This window comes from Dunckerocampus dactyliophorus, chromosome 8 (assembly GCF_027744805.1).
Source record: "Dunckerocampus dactyliophorus isolate RoL2022-P2 chromosome 8, RoL_Ddac_1.1, whole genome shotgun sequence".
NCBI lineage: Eukaryota > Metazoa > Chordata > Actinopteri > Syngnathiformes > Syngnathidae > Dunckerocampus > Dunckerocampus dactyliophorus.
In genome coordinates, this window is record NC_072826.1 from 9,204,039 (window position 1) to 9,231,973 (window position 27,935).

At 40.0% G+C, this 27,935-nt stretch overlaps 1 protein-coding gene across 4 annotated transcripts in view; it reads right to left on the reverse strand.

Annotated features, from left to right (window-relative positions):
* Positions 1 to 1,379: 1,379 nt before the first annotated feature.
* The window catches only part of LOC129186917 (MICOS complex subunit mic25-b-like), a 55,737-nt gene continuing 29,181 nt past the window's right edge, over positions 1,380 to 27,935 (reverse strand). For 2 of the 4 annotated variants that reach the window (XM_054785658.1, XM_054785656.1), the window contains 3 exons: positions 17,264 to 17,399; positions 2,790 to 2,888; positions 1,380 to 1,696 (listed from right to left, as the gene is read on the reverse strand). In XM_054785658.1, the coding sequence (XP_054641633.1) occupies positions 1,673 to 1,696; positions 2,790 to 2,888; positions 17,264 to 17,399 (259 nt within the window). In that variant the 3' untranslated portion in view covers positions 1,380 to 1,672. Of the gene's footprint in view, positions 1,697 to 1,720; positions 2,628 to 2,737; positions 2,889 to 17,263; positions 17,400 to 27,935 lie in introns of those variants that run through there. The other 2 variants (XM_054785657.1, XM_054785659.1) reach the window with 2 other exon arrangements.

Sequence of the window (27,935 nt, forward strand, 5' to 3'; positions counted from 1 at the left end):
AGACTTACAATGGGCAGCGTCTGTGCTGGTGCCGATGGACGAGAGACCACGTCAGAGAGCAAACTCACTCAACAACTGTGATCAGTGAATTTCTGTGAAGTAGGATTCAATATTTATAAATGGAATATGCTCAAAGTTGGAGCATAGAAAATCTGTTTTATACCATTATTAGAGACATGAAATAACACCCCTATTGCATCCAACTTATTTATTCTAAACTAGAGAAAGGGTTTCAAACGGAGTGAGGAAAGAAAGTAAGAAGCCAAAAACATACCACTTCCACACAGAATGAGAGGATAACTTTTTTTTCCACTGTATCAGGTCAGGCATACCATGGCTGACTACATGCAATGTTAAAGTATTGTTATGTAATGTCATGTCTCATCAATGTTTTGTGTCATTACTGACTACATATGACTTTCATCCATCCTTCTTCTATGCCGCTTATCCTCAGGGTCGCTGGTATGCTGGAGCCTACCCCAGCTGACTTCGGGCGAGAGGCGGGGTACACCCTGGACTGGTCGCCAGCCAATCGCAGGGCACATACAAACAATCATTCACGCTCACATTCATACCTATGGACAATTTTAGAGTCTCCAATGAACCTAACATGCGTGTTTTTGGAATGTGGGAGGAAACCAGAGTACCCGGAGAAAACCCACGCACGCACGGGGAGAACATGCAAAATCCACACAGTGATGCCAAAGCAGAACCCAGGTCTTCCCGATCTCCTGACTGTGTGGCCAACATGCTAACCAGCCACCGTGCGGCCATATATTTATATTTATATTTATATTTATATTTATATTTATATAAGGGGGGAAAGGGAAAGGGTTTGATCGCCACATTCAAACAGGGTGGAAGGGTTAAGTGTGTGAGTACTGTGATGCTGTGAGCTGTACCTCTATGCGCTGACCTCAGGGGTTATCTGGAAGGTTCCTCTACACCTTGCTGCTCGTGCAAACCAAAGCCATCACCATGGTAACAGTAGCAGGGACAATATGCAGCCTGTATTGCTTGTGTGCATTCGCACACGCACCTTCACATGACCACGCGGATGGACATGGGTTCACTAAGCAGAACGGCATGAGAATCAGAGGAATGAACACACACACACATAAACACATTAATACATGCTCACTTCACTATTCATCTGTCCTCCACTTCATTTATACCTCATTTCCTTCGTTTCCCTCTCTTAATGAAATCACAAGCACGACACAAAATCAAGCCTCTGGGCCTGTGTAGCTTTGGAAGAAGGACACACACGAACCCATTTTCAGTCGTTATTAGCATGCTGTGACAAGAGACAGCAATCGCACACACTCAGTCACATCACAAAGACACTCATGCCAAACACAAAGACACACAACCTGCAGTCTCATCACCACCGGATCACCTGGATTTATTTCCGCGATGGCAGGGGTGTGCCTGTGCAACTTGACAATAAATCAAGGCATCAGATGCTCCAGAGACAAATCAAGATAATACACTCAAAAACCCAGAAGGACGATGAGTGGAGAAGATGAGGGAGAGGCTCTTCAGTGGTGGCGGCTAAATAAATAAATGGATGGATGGCTAACAGAAGCACAGAGGGGAGCAAAAATTGGATGGATTTGACATGCTCCCTCTTCTTCACTTCTGCTCCTCATGCTTTCTTGCTCGGGGCTTCTCATCCGTGATTGGTCAGTGAGCTCTGCAAGAGACAAGGAGGGACAGGCGAGAAGAGACGCTCAGTTCAAAACTTTACATCACGACAGTGTAAGAAATCATCAAATCAAGAACTCGATGCGGTTCTGTAAAGGAAGTCTGGAGAACTGAACAGAATTGCTACAGCAGCACACTTCTATGTAAAACGTGAATGACTGTAGATGGCAAATAGTTCTTAAGGATTTGATTTAAGTCTGTTTGCTAAATGGACCACAAAACCCAAGGGCTTCTAACTGTCTTTACTTGTTATCTGTCGTTGGCAGCAAAGTGATGTGACAGCACCAGACAAAGGTAAATAATGCAGACTAAGTAGGGTGAAAGAGAGTGAGTGTTAAAACGTTATTTTGTAAGATGCACTCCTTATCTTTGTTTTATGCATATTACAATTTAGAATCAACTGAAGTGGCATTCTGTTTTTGTTCCTTACTCTTGTGAATTATAATTTACTTTCAGTAAACTGTTGTAAATACGAGTCGACAACAGTAAATGTGCATTTGTTAACCTCCAAGGACATGATCAGAAGCTAAGGAATCCAACATGATTCCTTGAAATAAACATTGTCTCATCATGTTAGCGAACTGGAAAAGCAAAGTAAGTGCTAACACGAGAGGTGTCGAGGTTGGTCCACAGATATTAAGGAGACAAATAAGAATGGTTGCTATATGCTGTGATAAATACGGCTGTCCTTATTACAAGCCAGTGTCCCATCCCAATAATATTGAGGCTGGTAAAATTGCACATTGTTTGAAACTCCAACCCATCAAGTTGGTGGTCAACCAGTGTCCAGAAACCGACCTCAGATGTGCCACCGTGAGCAATAACCATTAAGAACTGTTTGCGCTAGTTAGTGTAGAATTTTAGACTTTCCGAGGTAATGAGAGCTGAGCCGGTCCCTGCAGGGTACGACGAGGCACCGTCTGTGTCAATACACATACAAACATACAATCACAGAAGGAGACACAGGGTGACAAGGTTAGTGAAGCATTAGCTTGTGGCTGCTGGGTAGGCAAGTTAGTATGCAAACTACCTCGATGCTCTGCTGGCAAGCAGATATGCTGGCGGGCAGGTTAGCTGCTTACTTGCCAAGTGCATCCGAGGGCATCACAGCCTGTGCCGCTGAATTGGAGATGAGCGGCAAATGTGACAAGGGGATTTAGCTTTACTGTTCCACTCACGTTCTGAAACATAAAAGGGGAACAGTGCATGTTTGCATACGTGCTCGCAACAGTGTTTGTGAGAAGGCGACTCTGTTTGAGGGTGGGTGTGCACAAACGTGTGTGCATGCGCCTGTGAGTCAGGATGTGTTGCTGTTGCCACGCTCATCCGCAGCAATTTGATGGGACATTATGCCTCATGCATAGTGTATGAAGTCGTTCCAGAATTTCAAACTGACCCCAAGCACCTCCCACAGTACCCACAGCTCAATATGATTCCTCGGGACCACATTTGGACCGTCGCCAGCCACACTTGGATAATTTAATGACAGGAGAAGCTTTTTATGCTCGACACCTCGGGCAGGGAGGGCAGCCAAATATTCTAGCTCAAGGTGTGCCCTGGATTTAAGACTACACTGCTCTTCTATGTACATACTAACACACTCCAAAAGAACTGCAGTGACGCTATAATAATAATAAAAAAGTTTAGTTGAAATGGACTTGAGGTCATTTTAATTCAACTAAACATTCATTTTAGACACAGTTTGCGAAAGGAAGGTGGCAGAACACATGACATTCTATAGATGCACATACACTACAGCGAGAAGCCTTTGCTCAACCCAAGGCCACGGTCCTCATTGAATTGTACAATGGAGCAATTGAAGAGCAGTGGCAATGATAAGTCAGTTGATGTGTGGTATGACAGTTCAGTGAGGTCATTTTACAGGCCTTTTCTTATTCCTTTACATTGGTAGGTTGACCATATTTAGGCTTCCAAAAGGGAGGGGTGAATATAGTGCACTGAATGATGGTGTTACATTACCACTATACAAGACAATAAATTATGTCTTTCAAGTCAAGGTAAACTGATGCAGATGCTTGCAATGATTAATGTGTAATTCAGCCAATGACGATATCAATTTTACAGACAATATGCTAAAAAAAGATATCAAAATACCAAAATGCATACTGTGGTAATAAGGTTAAGTGGTCATCTGGTCACCCTGGTCACCACAGGGTTAAAAAAAAAAATCGACATACTAATTTTTATGCAACTCGTTTTAGAATGGAGTTCTAAGATCTCTTATTGATGAACCCTTCACCCCAGTAGTGTAATGGTACGCAGCTGTCTCACGTGGATTTCTGGCCAGGATGCCACCACCCAGCCGTTGGACATGTCCAGTGCCAGTCCCAAGCCCGGATAAATGGGAGGGTTGTGTCAGGAAGGGCATCTGGTGTAAAAACTAAGCCAAATCAAACATGTGATTGGCAAAAGAAAACGCCAAAAAAACAAACCCCTCCTTCCTGATTTTATGTGATATTACTAACTTGGCATGGCAGCACAGAGTGTGTTTGTTTGTCAAAAATAATGCTTCTTCTTTCATGACGCATTTACAAAAGGCTGCCAGGTTAATAATGGTTATTATTTTCATCATAACTACATATTATGGGCTACCGGGACCACCAATTGGCCGTGTTGAAGGTCAACCAAGCCATTTGGTGTTTCCTGTTGTACTGGTCACGATTAGTGCAGCCACGCAGCTTGTTTAAATGGTCTGAGGTGCATGACAAAGAGTTCAAGGTGTTGACTTGGCCTTTAGTTTTCCTAGATCGCCATCTGATCACGGATCTGGAATGTGCCAGATAAACAAGGACACCTTCAGAAGGCCATGCTAAGACCTGGACTCCAGATGGTTAGGGTAGCATAAGTGGGATGTGTGCAAGATCAGCTATGTTAAATCCACCAGCTCTTGTGTATTGTTTAGTATAATTTACTGTAAGAAATGTCTATATTATTTGTAAAAAGGACAGTCAGTCGGAATATTATTTTTCAGACACGTTTAAGGAGTTGCATGTGACAGTATAAGTACATTGATATGCATCATTTTATCATCAGCTTTACGTGATTTACTATGGAATATTCCATTTCTATCTGTTCACTTTCGGACACATTTGAGAAAAAAAGTGAACATAAAATTTTACTTTGATATCTTTCCCTGAAATACAAAGTTTGGGCTACTGTTAGATATAAACAGAACACCTTTTCCTCCCACGCACACAAAATAGACACAGCAAAGAAGGATCTTTTCCACCTGCTAGTTTCTATCCAATTAGCGAGCAGCGTGAGGCGTCGGTGGATTGTTGCGTTGGTTGACTAGAAATCTAATTCAAACGGCAGACAGTGTCAAAGCAACAGGATGCACACACAGGCTGTGTTCACACTTCCCCAGTCATCAGCTAATAGGCAGCATACAGACAGCTCAACCGCACCTGAACACACAACTGACGACATATAAAGAGACACTGACTCACATATACACACACAAACATGATAAAAAAAAAAAACACTTGCTCGCTTGGCCCTTTCTTGGTGAAAAACAAAAATAATAGACAACTAGAAAATCAATAACTGTCTTCTCTGCTCAGCGCAAACGGCACTCAGTTCACCTTTCTCTTGGGAGGCCAGGAGACAGTTGCCAGGCAAAGACTGTCAATCTGACATAATTGTGGAGTTATGGATGCCTTTTTAAAAACACAAACACACAAGGTCACTTGTTACTCTCCCATCTCGTGGGTCAACTAGCCAGTCACTCTCCTGTTCAGTGAGTAGGTTACATGCACGGGACTAACTTGTTTTTTTTTACAATACAATAAAAAGAACATCCATCCATCCATTTTCTATACCGCTTCTCCTCATTAGGGTGGCGGGGGTATGCTGGAGCCTATCCCAGCTGACTTCGGGCGACAGGTGGGGTACACCCTGGACTGGTCGCCAGCCAATCGCAGGGCACATATAGACAAACAACCATTCACACTCACATCCATACCTATGGACAATTGAGAGTCTCCAATTAACCTAACATGCATGTTTTTGGAATGTGGGAGGAAACCGGAGTACTCGGAGAAAACCCACACACGCACGGGGAGAACATGCAAACACCACACAGAAATGCCCAGGGGAGAATCGAACTCCTCTTCCCGATCTCCAGGCTGTGACTGTGTGGCCAACATGTTAACCACTAGACCACTGTGCGGCCCTAAAAAGAACATATATTTTAAAAACAACGATTCCATACGATTCGATACAGTGTACAAACAATATAATTTTATACAGTGTACAAATGATCTATGAATTCTATGTAAGTGGCATTCCTACAGTATTTTCAAATGTGTACAAGAGCACATCATATCCCCAAGCATGCTGTAAGGCACTGGTAAAAATAAACAAACAACAGAATAACATGTCAAATGTATTTATTTTTAGATATGAATCAAATAAAGACTGAAAGAACATCTTGTTGTTTATGGGATCAATATAAAATATGCAAATAAAAAACAGAAGTTTCAGCTTTCAGTCAAATCAATAATAAAAAAATAAAAAATACAAATCCCTTGTTTATCACGGTGAATTGGTTCCAGACTCGACCACAAGAAGTGAATTTCCGCAAAGTAGGATTCCTTTATAAATAGTTTTTTGTAGTTATGGCATAGAAAACCTGTTTCTTCTAAATATGTTTTTTTAACATGATTAGAGCCATCCAGACATGAAATAACACTCTTACATTTGTATTACCCAATACAGTCGATACAGTATAATCAGCCTCTTAAGACAGTTTACCTTGTAGGGGAGCAGAATCATCATGGTATATTACCAACTATCGTGGGATCACACCCCTCAGTGTGGTTTTCGTCCTGTTCATAGAACTGTGGACCAACTCTACACTCTCAGCAGGGTCCTACCAGTCATCCTACCAGTCAACATGTGTTTTGTGGACTTGGAGAAGGCATTTGAGTGGATTTGTTCCACATTGCTGAGAGTAAGTCGGACTCGATTCCAGTGAGGGTTGGACACCAGGGCTCCCCGTTGTCACTGAATCTGGTCATTACTTTTATGGACAGAATTTCTAGGTGCAGCCAGGGCATTGAGGAGATTGGTGGCTTCAGGATTGGGTCTCTGCTTTTTGCAGATGATGTGATCCTGCTGGCTTCATCGGGCCGTGATCTTCAGCTCTCACCGGATCGGTTCGTAGCAGAGTGTGAAGTAGCTGGCATGAGAATCTGCACCTCCAAGTCTATGATTCTCACCCGGAAAAGGGTGAGAGTGCCATATCTGGGTCGAGGATGAGATCATGCTTTGGGGTCTTGTCACGAGTGAGGGAAGGATGGAATGCAAGATCGACAGGCGGATTGGTGTGGCGTCTGCACTGATGTGGACTCTGCATCGGCCCATTGTGGTGAAGAGGGAGCTGAGCCGAAAGGCAAAGTTCTCAATTTACGGGTCAATCTATGTTCTTACCCTCACTTATGGTCATGAGCTTTGGGTAGTGACCAAAAGGACAAGATTAGGGGTGCAAGTGTCCAGAATGAGTTTTCTCCATAGGGTGGCTGGGCTCTCCCTTAGAGATAAGGTGAAAAGCACTGTCATCCGGGAGAAACTCGGAATAGCATCGCTGCTCCTCCGCATTGAGAGGAGCCAGATTAGGTGGCTTTCGCATCTGGTCAGGATGCTTCCCCGAAGGGAAGTCTGGGCTTCCCTGCTTAGGCTGCTGCCCACGCGACCCGACCTTGGATAAGCGGTGGAAGATGGATGGATGGATTATTATTATGTTATTAATATTGTGCCTGTTGTGGGATAATTTAAACCTGCAATAAAAGCAGGTTGTTTAAGTCTGGTGCTTCGGTGGTGGTCTCACCAAACAATTACTGACACCTAGTGGCCAATGTAGAATACTACACAAATTGTGCTCTTAATGGCTTATACTGTATTTGTATTTTAGTGCCTTTAGCCATTTTATTCTTTAAAATGCTTAATTTGGTCAAAAAATATCTACAATTTGCTTACATATGCATTTTTTGACTAATATTACGCCGGAGTCAAACACGAAACAGCAATCGTTTATTCATTAATTAATGTTTAAAAAAACAAGATAAGTGTGAGGGAGTGATGTTCGAACCGCGATGTAGCAAGGGACGACTGCAGTGCAAAGCTTCCCAAACAATGACATATACTGTGTTAACTCGGAAAAGTAAACAATCCCATACTCAAAATGTCATAACAACAGTAAGCGTGCACCATTTCAGCCTGAGCATAGTGTTTTAAATAAACAAGTTACAAACCAAAAAAGGTAAGCAGCAGCCCTAGAAAAACGGCTCAAATATTCATCTCTGTTGACCTCGCTACCAGTGGACTTCAGCGCTGCACTGCACTTTACAAATGGCGTGGCTTTCGTCAGGTTTTACGTCCTTCTTGTAAAATCCAAACATGCTCCAACCTTTAGATTTTTGTTTTGTTGATGTGTTGAAAATCTTTTGCGATGACTAACTAGTGCAAGTTCTGGCGCGCTGCTACTATTTACAGTACATCCACTCTTGTATTCAGCCAAGGTAAGCTACAATCATTTTGCCAGCAGCCCAGGCTCTCGCATTGTTTAAGAGACGTACTGTCAACCGATTTCTTGTCTCGCGACACCCAGTGCATGTCTCTACAATCGATTAATCTAAGGATTTATGGCTGATTCTCATCGATCCAGGAGGCTGCTCCCGACGCAGCCGTATCTCTCGCCTGTCAAACCGGATATCCGGTTGCATCAGTTTATCATTCACAACCCTAGTTGAAACCTAACCTGTTTTTTTTCTTCTGACTGTAGTCCACTTAAAAGTAGTCATTACCTGAGCTTGTGTATGAATGACACTGCTGATAAATTACTGCCAATGAACATGAACTATAAATATTTTTGCCTTAGTCATGACTATGGTTGGTGTCATCACTGAAGTCATCACTTGCCTGTGACATTACTGTGCTTGGTGACACGTACAGTAGAATAGTGAAATATGCAAGCATGTGTGAATATCAGTATACACATGCATTCATGCACAGACTAGCTCAGACATTTCTGTCTCTATCTCTCTGGGTTCCATTCCACCTTGCTTTGTCATCCATCATCTCCAAGGCGACCATCCTGTGAAGGCACAGGCCACATAAAGATTAGCTGTTCTCTCCTCCGTGTGCGCCCCCATCCTCAACAACACGCTGGTTGAAATCTATACAATACTCCCAGCTAAACATCTCATCCCTGCTGATACTTTCCACTTCCATGTATTGTGTGATCAATTCCCTCCTGCCAGCTTTGAACTGCTATGCGTCATTCTTCAATTCTTCCTCTACACGCTTTATTGGTGAAATGTGACTCAGCAGGTGAAGTTGTTCATTTACTCGCACAGGTCGGATTGGATTAGTGATTATCAACATCACTATCATTAACACGGTAGCTGCTTAGGCATGCTTGCATGCAACATTGTATGGTTTCTTAATAAAAATCCTTGAGGTATTTGGCCCTGGCAACTTCAAGTAAGCACTTTCAACAGTGATGACATGATCTAAGGGAGCAATATTGACTACAGAAAAAACAAACAATAATAAAGTGAATGCCTTTAAGCCGCTGTTCGTTTCCCAAAAAACACCTCTATTGAATATTGCCACTTTCAACACAAGAAAAAATGAATATATTCATTGTTGTCGGTTTCAAGAGAAAAAAACAAATGTGGAAATGGTTTTGAAATCAAACAAACAAAATTGGGAAAATTTGCAAAGAAAATTATGTAATGTAAACCATTCCACAATTGTATTGGTAAGTGACTGCTCTAAAAAAAGTTTTGATTTCCAATTGAATATTCAATAGTAACAGTGTTCACAATAAAGGCAACTGATGCGAGGCAGACAAAGTGGTCAAATAGAGGTATTCTCTCGTGCAACGTTTTTTGTCTTGTGTACCCCCGGAGCCTTTTTGTCATACCATGAGTACCCCCTCACTCATACATGTTGATAATTCTCCAAAAGTAAAATGTAACACCATGCCACAGGTTATTGTTTCCCTTGGGAAACTAGTTGTAGTGCACACGTGCCATTTCATTGGCTGGTTTAATATAAAATGACTGAGAATATTTACTATCTTGGAAATTAAATATTTCCACGTACCCTGAACAATTTGCCCGCATGATTCCTTTTGCATCATTGCTCTAGTGTAAGGTCCGAACCTCATTTTGCCTTAAACTGCATCAAATAGACAAGCTTATATGAATATCAAGTGTAATGAAACCCTGCACATCACCCTATTGTTTCAATACAACACAATCATCTTGGCACCTAAATTGCATATAAAAGAAAACTGGACCAAATTTCACATAAATAATAAAAGGTTTGTTTGACTGTACAAACAATGAAACAAACACAAGAGGCTTATTTTTAAGTTAAACAAAACTACACCGGTTTCTCTGAAAATAAAATAAATAGTAACAATTTAATAAGTGTCTCTTTGAAAGACAAGCTGCAACTGTACATCCTTTAAAGTTTCAGATTTTCTTGTTATGGTTGTAGCTAACATTGGGGTTTGCCTGAATTTGTCAGAATCTGAATTTGTCATATATATATATACATATATATATATATATATACTATATATATACATATATATATAAAGGGCTGCTCTAGTGTATGATTACAGAGCTACACTACCAACTACTGGTATGAAATGAAAACAGTGTTTTACATATACAGGAGGGTCATTCTTGCAACGTTGCAGTGTAAACGCAACTGCCGCCAAGGACGTCACCACACTCAAATGTAGATTCATAATTTGAACAGTGCGTAGGCTTCTACCTTTAGAAATAACACTATATATTCATGTAGAATTCCACCTGTTCCACTCACTTGTTGCAGCAATATATTCTGTAATTATTGTAAAACCAGAGTGGTACTTAATGGAGCTTCTCTGTGGCCAGAACACACTCACACACAGGGGCGGACAAATGCTTCCTCCAGGAGACTGATGGGTTTAAGTGGGTTAAGTGTGTGGAATAAAATGGCAAGTGTCTCTCACATGCTGTAGGCCCCAATGGATGATTTTTAAAAGGCACAGCAACAGCATTTGCCTGCCGCAAATGGTGGGCAGTCGAGCCTCGTTGAGTGTTGTGGAGGAGGGTGATGACACTTGCAGTAAGTGGTGGTCTGAGAAACATTTATTCTTCAATGTGACTTTGACAATAGGGGCTTTTGTTAGAAGTTGCAAGAGAATAGATGAGGAGAGGAAATGCCTTGTAGTCTTTCACTTTCGATGAAAATTGCTTTGCTGCAGAAACAATTTCTCAATGTAATATATAATTTCTGCAATATATGTGTGAATGTCTGGTCCGTGTCTGTTTTCAGTAGAAACTAAAACAGGTACAAAAATGTCCCAAGAACATTCAGGCTCTCTCAAAGTATGCTTTATGTGTAGCAAAGGCAATTTGAAATTTGAAATTGTGTTTGCTGAGAGGAACCAATAAACACGTTGCTATATTTGAATACTGTTTTGTGTTTCCATTATCTTGTACTGTTGAGAACAACATAAACTCTGTTGGCTTACCATTCAATTTAAGTTATTTGGTGATTGGTAAAAAATATCAAAACAATTTAGCAATTTATTTACTAGTATTTTTATATTAAGACTGCAATGGAAGACAAAACATGATGTGTACTATACTTAAGTCTGTATTAAAATCAGCATACTGATAAAATAGGGTTGCCAAATTTGAACTTTTACAGCCACTTGTTTTCCCTTGTAGTGTCCTTGGGCTCCGCTAGCTGACTAATCTTTATGTCAATGGAAATGTTTGCTTATGGTATCACAAGGCCAAATATGCAAGTGCACAAAAACATAGTATACACTTTCACAATAATGCACACAATAATATGCATACTGTATAAGGTGTGGTAGTCCGTCTAATGTCACACTGAAGACACTAAATGCCAATCACAACCTCCCGATAAGAGAGCCTTTACCCTGCATCCTTAAGCACACCACACACACATACAGTATAAGGTCCCATATGCATGACAATGACCCAGACTGGCACTGACGGTGAGGGATGGGGGTGATAGCAGAGAGCAGGTTCAAGGCCTGTTTGCATATATATGTGTGTGTGTGTGTGTGTGTGTGTGTGTATGCAGGACTCACAAAACATAAAAGAACTGTTGAGTGACATAAGGATGGCCGGGCTGCTGTAGATAGTGAATTGGGTGAAATTCAAGTGACAGAAAGAAAAAGTGTGATAGATAAAGTCTAGTGATGCTCAAATCAAGACAGTGTCAGAAAACAGCAGATAAGCAGTATGCTGGTTCCATTGGCAGATTTTTTGACAAATGCAGAGTGACTTACAGAATTGCTGGGTTGCACGTGACGTCACATTCGGTTGCAGTCATTACGGGCTCAAGCAGATGGGGGCGTCAAACAAGTGTATTCGTAGGTAGATGTCAAGTGAAGTCAAAGTGGAAATGCCACATACATGCGCTGTTCTCGCATGTGAGAATCGTTCAAATAAGGATCTTGGAAAAGGTTATTACTAAGATTGTCCATCATAAAGGGAAAAAGTTAAAGAAACAACCAAAAAAAAAATACATTCTGAGAAAAGTGGCTGCTGAAACCGTCTCTCATTGAGTGGAGCCCAGTATGAGCACACTCGAGTTTGCAGTGAGTAACAGCAAGCAAAATTTATTCTAAAACCAAAGTTAAAGTATTGTTGGAACTCCAAAATGCTCATGAAAAGAGGAAAAAAGAAGCATGACATCACTATAGATCCATAATTTCCTTATACCGCTTCATCTGAATTCTCCAACTACAGTATATAAGTGCCCAATTATTCAGAAACAGTAATAAAGTTACACCCACAACATTCTTGTCATTTACACTGGTGAACAACGTAACAGGGTCGTGATCATGCTGTTTATAACAAACCATCCATCTGTTTTCTATGCCGATTATCCTCACTAGTGTCGCGGGTATGCTGGAGCCTATCCCAGCTGGCGGGGTACACCCTGGTTGCCAGCCAATCACAGAGCACATATAGACAATCATTCACACTCACATTCATAACTATGGACAATTTAGAGGCGCCAATTAACCTAACATGCATGTTTTTGGAATGTGTGACGAAACCCACGCCCAAACGGAGTGAACATGCAAACTCCACACACACGGAGATACGAACCCAGATCTTCCCGATCTCCTGACTGTGTGGCCAACATGCTAACCACTAGGCCACCGTGCCTTTATAACAAACCAATTATTATTCATGTTTATACACTACGACCCCTTTGAATAACAGCGAAATGATGGCGAACACAAGAATATATTTCAGACTTACTGATTTGGTGTAAGAACGCATGTGTAAGAACCTCAACCACACATAACAACCACAAGTATCACCTTGAAAGACAAAGAAAATAATTATGACATTTTCATTTTCATAACTGTCTGCTTTGGAAAATACTTCAAAGCATGCACAAGAACAGAACCTTTAAACTGTCAAGAGGGTTTAGCAAAGCGATGAGCTTTTGTGTCGACTTAACATTCAAATTACTGCTGTGAAATAGCTATAATTTATTTATATATTATATAATAATTTAAATAACAGATCTGCTATGTGATTTGTACAGTCTGCCTATTTAGTGTCTCAGGATAAAAACCGTTGGGTTTCCTGCAAGGTAATAATACTTCCGTTGACTTACAATGACAGTATCATAAAGGGAATGTGTGTCCTTTCAATGCTATCAATCCAACAGTCACTGTAAAGCAGCTCAATTAATAAGGTTCTAGAGTCAAACAGAACTCCTGGACTTACTGCCAAGGATTGCTGTTAGACTAAACCTGCATTGACCCTCCAGTGATCAAAACTGCATGTTCAAAGAAAAGCCAAAACATTACACTGGTCCGAAGTGATGGGAAAACTACACATTTATAATATAGTTTTTGGTTATATTTCTACGGCTATATCCATAGGAGGCAAATAAAATATTATGGAATTAATGAGGAGCTACACACTGAGGATAAAGGCAACTTCATTGGAGCAGAGAAAATTATACTTCATTATTGAGTCCAAAGATTGAGCGCTCGTCATGTATAGTGGAGCTTAAGTGCTCCATCTTGACCCCACCTGAAGCAATACTGAAACTTTTATAAGTTTGCAAGTGTTAAGCAGCTGGCTCAGTATGATCTATTAATAGACTGGCCAGCTTTGTACGTGTCCAGAGGGGTCTTGAGACCCATTGAATCTAATATTACACTAAGGCCATGTCCACACGAATACGGATATTTAAAAAATGCATGACGTCGGTTTTTGAAAACTCTGGCCATAGTGGAGATTTTCAAAAACTCCATGGCTTCATGGTTTGTGTGTGGACTGGTAAAACTAAAGTAAGCTTTTTGGTTTGTATCGTAAAAAATGTGCAACGTTATCTCCTGTTTGTAAACCTTATTTAACAACAGAACATAAAGTTAGTGACTCATGGGTGTTGGGTGTCATTTCGTGCAGCGGTAGACATGCATGCGTGCGCCCTCTAACACCGGTGTTTGATAACAAACATTCATGGCCTTTCCTGGACTACAGGTAAGTGCGGGCTGATTTTTAAGATAATGTACATGTCATTGTACATCTAATATATCACTATATTGATGAACACAGGTGTTAATATAATGCACAACCAATCAGTTGGTAGCTTTTTGAGGCTTCTGGTGAATGTGTTTTGATGTGGATTTTTTTCCCACTCATGTTGATAGAGATCTTTTGAGATCTTTTGAAGTACCGGAGTGGGGGAAATGCCTGTTTTTGTTTTTTCTGCCCAAAAGAGCTTAAAACTATGTGTTGACTAAAATCTTTGCAGTTCCTCTTTAGCGCTAATCAAGTGTCAGATGCACTGATGTGGATGTCAACAATTAAAGCAAGAAGATACAAATACTAACCATTGTGAGATGTTTCAACTGTCTGATGAGGTAAGCTTTATTTGTTTATTTTTGCTTACCTTGTATAGGGTCACAGGTGACTGGGAGCCAATGTTAGCTGACCTTGGGCCAGAGGCGGAGTAGAGTTCCAGCCAAGCTTTTTTGTACGCTTTGTTGCAATATGTGAAGTCTTATTCTAGGCTGTGTGATTGTATGTGTGCGGGGCACAGCACCTGTCATGTTTGCCAAATCAAGTCCTGACAGAGCACCATGACCAGCAGTGCAGATCAGAACTAATGCACTGGCTAATGTGACAAAGTATGCATTGACAGGCTGTGGAAGAAGTCTTAATAGGCTAGATGGATGCGTGGAGGATGGGAAGTGAGAGAAAAAATATATCAACAGTGACAGCAGCAAGAACATTCTAAGGATGAGTGGATGACATGCAGGGTGATGTTGGACAGGTAGACAAGAAAGAAAGAGATATAATTTAATAGGAACCACAAATAGTGACCATTTTATATTTACTCGGTTATATCTTAAGTCGAGCAACATTTTTGCCTTTTTTAGTTTGAGCCCGGGATAGAGCACTCTTCAGAAGTCTAAAGGTCAACTTGAAAATCCAACCATTTTCAAAAGATTAGTGTGAGCCAGTCTTGAAAAGAGCGATATCATCTCATAGATTATCCTCATATAGAAAGGTTGAAAAGTTTTAAAGGATAAAATGTTTCAGATTTGGCTTCCCAGACCTTTGAAATTTTTAATGGAACTTTAATCATTTATCATATTTATCATATGTATATAACAATACAATGTCCGACAGCCACAACAAATACAGCCACAAGACAATTCCTGGAAAATATCAGGAATATAGTTTGGTACAGTATTTGTGATGAAGGGTAACTTAATGTGACAGCTGCAGTCTTGTTTCCGCCAAGCAGTTCAGTTTCTGCACATTTATTCTATAGGGTCCCAACATTTCTGACCTGTACTGCCCCACATAGTAGTGCAATATGCTTTGCTGATGGAGCTGGACACACTGCTTTGCGTTGATTGGTTGAACCATACCAAGGAACTGAACTGAACTGTACTGCTCGGTGGATATGAGGCCAATCACCATACTGTAGGCTACTTCTGTGCCGTATGGACAAAAATATATACATCTGTTTTTTTTATGTTTTTTTTTTTTAAAGCTCTTGACATGCCGATTACAATGTTAAATACTCTTGAGAAATTAAAGTTTATTGCTTTTTATATGATGTACTTGCATTATTATGCCATATCATTAACGAAAAAATTGTCCCAAAAAACGTTGTCAATAACGTTGATTATCGATAATAATTTGGAGGACAATTATCGTCCAGCAAAATTTGTTATCGTGACAGGCCTACATACAATAGATATGTTTATGTCACACTACAATATATTTCGCAATATCTAAATAGTGGAATGGAAAGGACATAAAAGGCTGTACTGTGACAAATTGAAAAGAAACTATTTTTGGTAGAAACGCAGCAAAACAGACAACTGCTTGCCTTTTTCAAATCTCAATCTGAATGAATCGAAAACCCTCACAAAAAAAAATTGCTTCACTAAACATTTACGAGAGCTTTATCACAAAGAACCATTCCAGCGGCAAATGGATCTTTTAAAGAACTTTGAAAAGACTGCTTTTATTGTGTTTGCCATGATTTTACGGGCTATTTAAACAGCCAAATTCACCAACTATTTTTTTGTTCCTTTTAACCACTCCTTATCAGTGGGTCCTGCCATTGTTATTGTCAGTTTGATGGAAAAATGGGTTAAAATAAGCACTTTGTAGATAAGCTGTGGGTAGGAACACTAACAGTAAAAGCATCAACAGAGAGAAGAATGCTTCTTGAAGCTTTGAATTGCAAAATTGATTTCAATAGACTAATAAGGGTGTAATCTTCCTATCAAAGTGCAAACAATGGACGGCTTGAGATTTTTAAATCTGTCCAATGCTCAATTCCCCTTAAAACTAACACAGACTCTTCATCAAAAGATTTGCAGCAAAGATTGGAGGGATTTTCACCTTGTTCAGATATCAGTGTCACTCTTTTCATTCTGGTTTGAGTAATCACCTGCTTTCTTTCTGTGCCCTTCAACAAGTAGTTGGAAAGAGAATAAAGCTCCAAACAATCCTACACTAGCTAAATGTAGTACAAGGAGTGAAAGGTGTTTTTTTATGGATTTGTTTTAATATTAACAGTGATTAACTTACTGTTACACTTGTATAAGTTAAAAAAAGAATTGTTTATGCCATTAATAAAGGTTTATAATGGTGACAATTTGATATTTCCATTGTTTCTATGGAAAAAATGCTTTGAAATTCTAACAAATCGAACAAATCAGTGTCTCAAAGGGAATTGTGTGCTACCTCAGTATACTAAACCACAATATACCTTTATGTGTACTAAACTATCATGTTTGTCTATATGTGCCATGTGTTTGACTAGCAACCAGTCCAGGATGTACCCCCAATAGGGACAGGCTCCGGCTTCCCTTTGACTCTGATGAAGTTGTAGTAAATGAATGAATGGACAAACACGAACACTGAAGTAGGTGGCAAGTTTTCTTTGTTTTGCTCACACCTTGACACCCACACAGAAAGATTTCACCTACCTTCTTGGCTTGCTGAACGCAAGTCATGTACTGTTTGGCCAAGCTGGAGCAATGCAGAGTCTGCTGAGGATTTTCTCTGTAACACTGGAGCACCTTGGCCTCCAGCTCAGTGCACACTGACGCAGTATGCCGGGGCCTGCACACATATACAGACACATCCATAGAAGGTAAATGTGTGATTCCATGACCGCTGCCAACAGAGAAGGAGTCCTTTCAATATTTCAACCTCCACAGTCCCAAAGTTGGTTCACTGATTGTCTTAGAAAAAGTTTCAGACACCAATGAACATTCTTAACTCAAACTTTGATTTTTACACAAGGAATGCACAAGCACAAAAATATTCAGAGCGGCTAACCAACAAATAAAAACACACATAATGTCCAATATGTACCCTGCGATTGGTTGGCGACTAGTCCAGGGTATACCCTGCCTCTCGCCCACACTCAGCTGGGATAGGCTTCAGCATACCCCCGCGACTCTAGTGAGTATAAGCGGCACTGAAAATGGATAGATGTGGATAATGTTCAATACATAATCATTATCTGCTAGGGCTTTCATGATACCACTTGCATATGTCCGAAACCGAAACATTGTGTATTGGCCAATATCAATCTGATACCTTTTTTTTTCCAACTTTCCTGTTATAATCATACATTTATATGCATGTACTTGACTTAATATAAACATCTAAAAAAAAACCATGTCCAAACATGTTAAAATAAATTCTCTGCTCAAGTTATTCAACAATACTGCTGCCGCTATATATTTCAACTTTAAACAGACATAGATTTTACTAGTACTTTTGATTGGTCACCAGACCCAGCAGCACTTTTCTAAAAGTCCAAATAAAAGTGAGTGACGTGAGTCTTAAAACACATTAATAAGAAATTATAATCCCAGTATATGAGATGCTTTACACAGAATGTAGCCTTTACATCGGTGACATCACAAAAAAAAATGAGTTGCAATGATGACCATAACTTTAATCATTATACTGTAATTTACCAGCAGTGGATTGTCTTAACATTGAATAGTTGGCTCACTGAGGAAGGTCTGAATTTGACACATAGGACTGTAGCGCACGTTTCAAAATTCTTCATACTCCTTACCGTGATGCTTAATGCAAATGTTTTATCAAACTGAAATGTCCAATGCTGCCGCCTGCGACACTGGTGGTCTTCTTTGCACAAAAACTAGCTGACTCAGCTGTGTTAGCTAGCTCCTGCGCTACAGTGCGTTGCAGCTGCTACGTCTTGTGCTAGAGCAGCGGTGTCAAACTCAATTGCAACGGGGCCCAAAACAGCCGACTTCAGGTCGTGGGCCAAACAAGACTGCTTGAAATGCTCTGAGGCCGTCAGTGTATCCTGACTGATGATTGGATGAGCCAGGAAAGAGAGGGGGAAATGAATGCGGATATACGACTATGATTGTTTTACCGTGGTTGTTACTGATTGGTAACTGATTGGTGGTTGATGTGATTCTTGATAGACCACCTTTTCGTCATTATTTCAAGGTCTGGGCAAAAGCTACAGTATTTTATATCCACACAAAAACATCACAATCCACAAGATGTGTAACCTGGAAGAGTTTGCAGCTGTGGAATGGGCGGATTATGCATTTCCCAGCATGCTTTGTTGTAGTTAATATGATGATTTTTGACTGTCTTATGCCTCTTTAAGGTGTTCATTTGTACAGACAGGGTGTAATAGTTTTAAAGTGGTGTTGTTATTAGTCGTGTACAGTTAAACTATTGTTACTTTGAGTCTGAATCTGGCACTTTTACCAACAATGGTTGTGCAATTAGTGCTATACATAAAACCGTGGCCACTTCAAGGCTAGGATGCTGCAGGAAAAGCTGAAATTATTTTATTGCGCAGATCATCATAGCACGTTGTTTGATGAGGTCCACGATATGGGTCAACTTAATGGTGTTTTCCAAACAGCTCTGTGATGTGGCGCCATGGGCCTTGAGTTTGACACGTGGGCTATAGAGCTAGCAGGTCCCACACTCTGGAACGCTCTCCCTCTGAAGAGTTTAAAATCTATGCTCAAAACACATTTGTTTGCACTGGCTTTTAACACAAGCTAAGCTGGACATTTTTATGTTTTCATTTGTACTTTTTACTGTTTTTAAGCTATTTTTTGGTTGCTTATTTTTGTTTTGGCCCCTTATGTTTTAAAATTTGTATTTATTATGACATTTTTATTACCATACTGTTTCTGTTACACTTGTACAGCACTTTGCAGCTTTAGTGGCTGTCCTAAAGTATGTGCTCTATAGATAAACTTGACCTTGTTAAACTGAACTTTTAGTTTGGGCTTTTGGATGAGCTCAATAGGGTTATCTATTTTTTTTCCAATATCCAATTCAGTAAATTTGGCCAATTTCGGATATATGCCGATAAAAAGTATCAGATCAGACCATTCTTATTATCCAATGTACATTATGGTACTCTGTTTGTTGCTTGTCATCTTTTCCCTTGTTATGGACATACAGGACAGACAATGGTGGGGGCAAGTATATATACCAACCTTTAATACAACGGTTCTGCAATGAATCTTTATTTGATGAGATTTATGTTTGCCTTTTTATTTGAATTGGTTTGTGATATGTGTTGATTTCTGTTAATGGTCATTTATAAGGCAATCATTTTAGCTGTGCTGTCCTGAGTCATACATAGATGGGTTGCTAATGCCTCTTGGATTAAGGCTTGTGTAAGTACAAACCTTGGTAAAACATCTATTAGGGAAGGGCGTGTCAGCAAACATGTCATTTCCTAAAAGGTGTTCTGCTTTCTCAGCTTGTGTGAAGCACTGTCCAGTTAAAAAGACAGGAAGCACACTGAGTGTTTAATTTGAACTAGAGGTGCATGGCTTCATTTGATGTGACAGGAAAGCGTTATTTCATTTTAGCCAACATTTCTTTCCATGCTGAACAAACACGCACATGCAACGTAAAAGGAAGCTCGACTCATGCCGTCACATAAAGCAATTTCTAAATTATACATCCTTCACATATGAAAGAGCTCAGGTCTCCCTGCATCCACTGACAAATACACACAATTAATTTGTTAGCATGCATCCGTGAATTGTGAATTATGTCTGTGTGTGCTTGTGCGCAAGATAAAGTATACGCACGGAGAACTAGACGAAATTGCTCTGCAGTGGCATGTGTGTTGTATAGTCTTGAGTGTTGGTGTGCATCTGCAGGTGTGTGTGTGAGTGTGCAGTGGAGGGTAGCGAAACAGGATTAAATTAATCATTGGAGGAGAGAATATTCATGAAAAGAAAAGTGAATGCAACCTGAGTGAGGGTGAGGGAGGAGGAAGTGGATGGAGGTAATGTGACAGTGACGTATTAAATGACAAAGCTTACAGCTTGCTCAGCTCATAGAAAATGTTGCCTCTGCTACATTGGTTGCATTCTTTCATACAGCTCAAGACATCAAGACAGTTAATTTTTTTTTTGCGTATTCTCACAAGGTCATCAAGGACACTGGTCTGGTGCTATGCCATACAGTTATATATGACTTGCCTTTGCATGCTTCTGCGATGTTGGACAATCTATGAAATAAAGAATCAGACATTCAGGTAAATATTTCTGAATAAATGATGCTGATGATTTTTACATACCAAACGGTAATAAAATGGTTGGGTTTGCAACAAAATAGTCTCACAGTCTCCAGATCTGAATTTAATGTAACACTCATGGGAGCACTGATGTTTAAGACAGTACTGTCATCATCAAAAAGCCAAATGATGAAATGTAGAATTAAGCATTCACACTTGAAAGCCAAGAACAGGCGAGAAGGTAATAGCTATAACGGTGTAAAACTTAACCCCTTAGCGCTCCAGAATTTTTGGGCGAAAATTCCAACATTTTTCTTTTTAGGGACGTATTCACAGTTATGGATATCTCACCGTGGGGGTAGCACACGCGCAAGATGTCTTTTTCGCATCTCACTGCACACACTGGCCCCCCTGCCCCTTCCACTGTTCATCCAATCAGCAATCAGAACACAATGTAGTGTAACTTTTCTCAAAAATGAGAAGATGAAAAAATGACAGAGCTCGGCATGGAAACCGCAAGAAGGAGGCTGAAGAGCGCTTAGAAGCCGCGGGTTGCTGACTCTTGGTCTAAGTGGTACTGACACTGAGAAATAGCAGTTTGAATACACTTGAATGCACATTTTAGGTTTGCTTATATTTTTTAAACTACTTTTTTTAAACTACTTTTTTAAACTACTGGAAGACACAGTGGGGCGATAGCTTAGAGTCTTTACCAAATAATTTGCCAAATCTTGTGAAGTGAAATTTACACAGCTATAGCAGCTCACAGACGGCGTGGCTAAATATGTCGCTCCCTTTTTCAGTACAAACTCATCATCACCTGAGGCTGACACGCTGCTGAGCTCACTCTCAGACTTCTGTTGAAGTTTGAATGTTTGTTGTGCATGCGAGAGAATGAACGTGTAGGTACACACAGTATGCTACACTCCCAATACATCAATAACACAATACTACAGTACTGTGAATGTTGTTCCTCTGGCAGAAATCCAAATGATTTGAGACTCACCTCAAAGGCAAATACAATAGGCATGTGATTGACCAAATAAAAGGTTACGCCGTGATAACTAATGTTGCATAAACTGACAATTATGACAGTTAGCTTTCCAAGAGTTTATATACCACATGACTATAATTACACTGCTGCTTGATGTTTGACTTTAAACGCTGACAGTTGTTCAGCATTCTGAATGAATCACTAAGAAGAGGAGATAACGGTAACAATAGCCCCAAGGTAATAATCCAAGCTCAAGCAGAAAAAAAACCTAATTCTTTTCTTTATTCATGAAGAGAAACTTTCTGATAGCAGGAGTGTTCTAATAATGGAATCTGAAGCAGAAAATTGCCTCTGCTAATCTTCACCAACTGCCTCGTTTGACTGAAATTAAAGGTGAGCTCTTATTAGAAAACTATTAGCCACCCCGGCTTGTTTGACAGCAACAATTTTGCATCAAAAAGAAGAAAAACAACACTCAAAATGGCTCTCTGCCTATGACGCTTTGCATAAATATGTGCAGAGTTGGGGAAGAAAGATTAGGCTCAAATCATTAAAGTTTCCCATTCTTATTTGTCTCACCTTGGCAGCGTGTGGTTTTTGTGAAGAAAGCTCATGTTCTAAGTTGCCACAAAGCGTGACATTGGGGAATAAAGCAATAAGAGGAAAAGGCAAAGACTGTTAAGGCATAACATTTTATTATTCTCTCTCTGTCTAAGTTGGTGTTGTTTGTGTATGAACGGTTATTAATGTAAGAAGACAAGGATTTGCTCTCCTTAAAGCAGAAACCATGGCTTTATATTTGGAGTTTTTAATATTACACTGAGTGGAGGGGAAGAAAAGAGAGGATCAAAGATGTCATGGCTCGGGTGAGATTAAAAGGGATTATGGTGCGTGCATCTTTTATTGTTAGAAGCTTTGTATAGAAGTTAGATGATAGCGCCATAAGTATAACATTTGCAACAATACATGTCAGTTATCACAAACTATACTTGCCAAAACCACATAACATCTAAAGCTAATATTTCGTAAAGCTAGAGAAGCCGCTAAGATACTGTTTGAGGACAGACATCCAGTACATTAGGTGTTGTGATTCCTCAGGTATAGTATTACTTCTCTTACTCTTGCCAAGATAATAAAGCAGTCCAAATTCCCAAACATGCAAAACTAAATAATTACTAAATCTAATGATGTGTTTCAAATAGAATACTTCAGTCCGTACACTTTAATACAGTATACTGATCACACTGTGTGCTATATACTGTAGATGAGATGGTGACTATTCAGGGTGGTAAGTGTCCAGCACTGGGCGCTCACCATTTTGACCGTTTTGAGTACAACATTTGGGTACTGACAGTGCACTGCATTTTGCTTCTCACTTCTGAGTGTGAACACAATCAAAAGACCGAAGTGCGTGACTTGAGACAGATAAATCTCAAATATATCTCATACACTCCTGGTCAAAAGCTTAAGACCAGTAGAAAAATTGCAAGCGGTGCATTGTTGGATCTTAAGAAGGTTCCAGATAGAGCTTCAAAATGCAAATGGGAGCCAGAGACAAAACATTTTGAGCAGGACTGAAATAGGCTCTTCACCAGCTGATCAAAAGTTTAAAACCATAGCTCCAAAAACCTCCACAAAACAAAAATAGAAGTGTCACTAAAGCACCAGGCATGCTAGATGCAAGTGTTTCCAGGACCCTTGTGGGAAAGTTGCTCCAAGTGGTGAAGATGGATTCATGAAGGGCATCCACCATCTGGAAGTGATACCATTTTTGTAAACTTCCCTTGCCATCCATCCCCAAATGTTCTCAGTTGGATCTAGATCAGGGTAACACACAGGGTAGTCCAAAAAAAAGGATGTTACTCTGAAGTCCTTAATCAGGCCTGTATTGTGAACTGCAGAGTTGCTCTGCTGAAAAACCCAGTCATTATCACACACACACACACACACGAGGGCCCTCAGTCTTCAGGCATGCCTACTACATCTTCACATCAGCATCCACCTTTTGGCCCCTGCGCATCCTGAAGCTCCATTGTTCCATTCAAGGAAAAAGCACCGTAGATCATGATGACGCCTCCTCCACTGTGTTGCGTCAAAAACATCTCAAGTGGGATCTACTTGTCATGCTAGTAACCTTGGAAGCCATCAGGGCCGTCAAGGTAAAAAAAATATCCTTGTCAAAGAATAAAACTTTCCTCCACTTTTCAATGTCCCATGTCCAAACCGAAAGGGACATTTTGTGGCATTGAAAGAGACTTGCCTGTGAAGACGTTATTGTTTGTTTTTGATGCCTTTCCCTCGCAGATGGCGTCTGACAATGCAAGTACGATTCCTCTGACTTGAAAATCTGACTTAACATGAAGCCAAAATAACGACCGTTTATGATTATGAATCTTGTGTTACCTTTGCCATTTTCTGTTCATAACTTTGTTTCATATGAATGAAGCTTTGTTTTTTTTTGTTAGTACATTGTTTGGGATTACACTAAAATAATTTCGACCAGAAACGATAACACTTTCCCTGTGATAGACCCATAAAGTGGGCATGTCTCATGTGTAACTTCTTGGGATGACTTCTTCAAAGTGAATTTCGATTGGCAAATTTGAAATTTGGAGGTGGAATCTCATTTTCAGTTTCCTTTGTCTGTAAGATCTCAAATGACAATGCCACTCCATCCAGATCAGACGTTGCATTCAAGACACAGTCAACCATGCGGCATTTATGAGGGGCAGCTCCAGAAATATCACTGTTGAACCTAAGTAATTTGTGCCAAAATGTGTTAGGTTTATTACATCATCATCGTCATCATCCTTTCAGTTCCATCGTCTCGCTGAAGGTTGGAGGTCATGGTTCGCCAGTAACACCGGTTTTTAGCGGCTAATTTGCAGTCCAGATGGCATTTATTGTTCCATGTAGTGATGTTATCAATCCATGTGCGTCTTGATCTAACTCTTTTCCTCTTTCCCTCTATTTTTCCCTCTAGGAGTTGAGTTTCAAAAAGGCTGTGTCTGACTGGGTGTCCAAAGAGCATGTTTTTCCTTTCCATAATCGCCATCAAAACTTTCTCTGTTGATTTACCATTTTTAGTACTTTCTTGTTGGTTTTTCTTTCTTTCTAGGATACCGTTACCATTTTATGTACACACATTTCAAAAGATTTCAATCTTTTTGCACTTGATTTAGTAGTGTCCTTGTTTCACAGCCATATAATTAAATATATATTATACAGCATTTAAGTATTCTAAACATTCGGTTTTAGGCTATTTTCCTTGACGTTAGCACCGAGTACATATTACTGAAAGCCCTTTTACAGTTCAGAAATCACTACGCAGCTTGAAGTGGCTAATAGATTTATGCTAACTAAATTCATGATCAACAATACGTGGAAAATATGCGCATCTGACGAAAATGATGGAAGTGTGCAGCAACAGTTAGTTTGTCTTTGTGGATGTAAGGCTTGAGGTGGACTAACTATTTACATTCACTGGCTCATTGCCAACACAACAGGACAATATTTATCAAATTTTAATGTGCATTTGGGATACTGGGAGGTTTGTGAAGGTGAGTTGCATTCTTGCTTATGTTTGTGACTAGTCTAACATTTGTCTTCATCAAGTCTGCAGCTATAACTGAACTCATAACTGAATGTTTATATCAGTGGAATCTCAGCAAAATAAGCTTTCTATTAATGTATAACACGTCGAGGCACGCAAATAGGGGGCAGCATAAAACCCTGGTTTCATCATGAAAATAGTAGACGGTCGGTAAGCCCTCAGAACACTAAGTGGTTAAGCAAAGTACATGCATACAAAGCTATTACTCTTACAATAAAGGAGAAAAGAAGGTTGGTATCGTTATCGGCTGATATAAAACATTACGGTACTGGACATGAAAAAGTGGTATTGGGTCGTCCCTAGTGCTACTAATGCCCTGACACTGATCTTAAAGGTTTGAGGCAGGAAACTTTCAGAAAGAGCAGTCAGATAGATTAGAGATGCAGTGGTATTGATGACAGGTCTGCTTATGAAACATGGCTCCAAGAGCTCAGCTTTACACAAGCAGCAGCACACTTTAATGTCGACAGGACATTTTGGATTTTGTTTTCTAGGCTATTATTTGGTCATTTGTTGTTGAGAAAGACAAAAACATCTCTAATGTTACTGTAACAGATAAAATGAATGAAAAAGTTGGTCTTATTTCAGGTTTTAAGTTAGCTAGTTCATTATTTAAATACAGTAATGTTTGATAGTTCCCGAAATTATAAGTGAAACAAGTCTAAACTAACTTTTGTTCTCAAACGGCAACGGCATTTAAAACTGGCAATATGAACAGAGAGCATTAAAAACTCCATACTACCGACTGGAGTGTAGAGCAGAGATAGGAATGCAGGAGGACAATTTGCACTGTTAGCCTTGCTGATTGATCCCCACCAAACTCACTTTGTGGGACTATGGGGAAGCGCGATGGAAGGGATAAGAGGAGGGTTTCATTAAAACAGGTGACATTCACGAACAAGATAAGGTGCACATGTGTTTGTGTGTGACATCCATTTGCTGATAACATTTCAATCAGCAGAACTTGCGGTCGGACGACTCACTCAAATTGTGGCTGACAGGAGGGCGAGACTATCTGGCATCACTTATCATCACTCGCCTTTTTATTGTCAGTATTTCAATTTCAGGTGCCTTACATTGAATTTAAAAGAAAAACTTACTGCTTCCTGTAGAAAGTTTCTTAAACCCCAAATATAGTATACAGTATATTGGAACGTTTGCCATAAATGTACTGTACAGAGATGGTCTGTTGATGTATTAGTTAAGCTGCAAAATATGAAGTCTAAGTTGACCTATATTGGACCATTTTTCTTGCTTTAAACAAGAAAATCAAAGTTTATTTTTCTCTTGGCAGATTACAGTATTTTGCACATATGAAGAAATATATGAGATTTTAGTGCATACTGTATTACTTAAGATCGGCAAATTGGTTGAACATATGTGTATTCTTGACTTGTCAGATATTTAATCTTGCTTGAGTATTTGCCCTATTATTATTGTCAATATATACAGTTTAGTGTTTATGCTATGCTTTTGCAGGAGCGTGCAGGTTATAGACAGCAGACCTTGAGTCAGTTGAGGGGAAAAAAAATACATATCCGTTGTTACTGCAGGACCATAATAAAACCTCCATTTCCTGCACCAATTGATGAAAACTTGTGTTTTTACTGTCGTGGTTCTGTGAAAACCACACAAAACATTAACTCTGACCTTCCTTTAACTACAAAAACCTGTGCATGTGTGTGTCTGTGCGTTTCTTCTTTCCAAGGCAAAGTGGTGAGAGAGTGTGCACCATGCTGCAGCTTTCTGTCTCCATAGCAAACTTGACCAGTGTCTTCCAGTGACTAACCATCTTTACTTTGGGGAGGGCGAGAACAGGGCAAAGCTTATATTATATGTGTACTTGCACGGTTCAGACCTGAACTGCTCAAGAACATATTCATCAAACACACAAAATAAAGTTGATATAAATTCACATGAAAGTGCCTTTTGTAAGTACTGGCTGCCAGTGGTTACTTAATGTTAAACCTCACTCAAGACACCCACCCTTGGTGTATTTGCGTTCTGTCGTTAGAGAAGTCACTTCAAGGCACTTCAGAAGTCAAAACAAGTATTTTTAAGAGGATTTGTGAATTTTGCGATCTCCAGGTAAGCCAAGATGCAGGTCTGGTACTGTGTGTTGGGGGAATAATCTGACACCACAATAAAGACACTGGATTAAGTACTTTGGAATATTACACATTCTTTACCATGGAGGGTACAATATGACAACAGAGTTTAATATTCCTTGTCTTTACATCAGGCAGAGTCCGTAGTCATCTTGTTGTGCTGTTCTAAAGGGTTTACTGTAACGCTCACCGGACAGTACCACCTCATCTCAGGTGCGTGTATGTGACTTGATTGGGGGCAATTGGTTTTCCACTTCAAAATAGTATGCCGAGAATCTATGAAAACCACACTGCACTAAAGGATCATTTGTAAACAGACACACAAACAACTAGGCATAGTCCGTATTGGTCCGATACTGGCCAAATTTACTGGATTGGAAATTGGGAA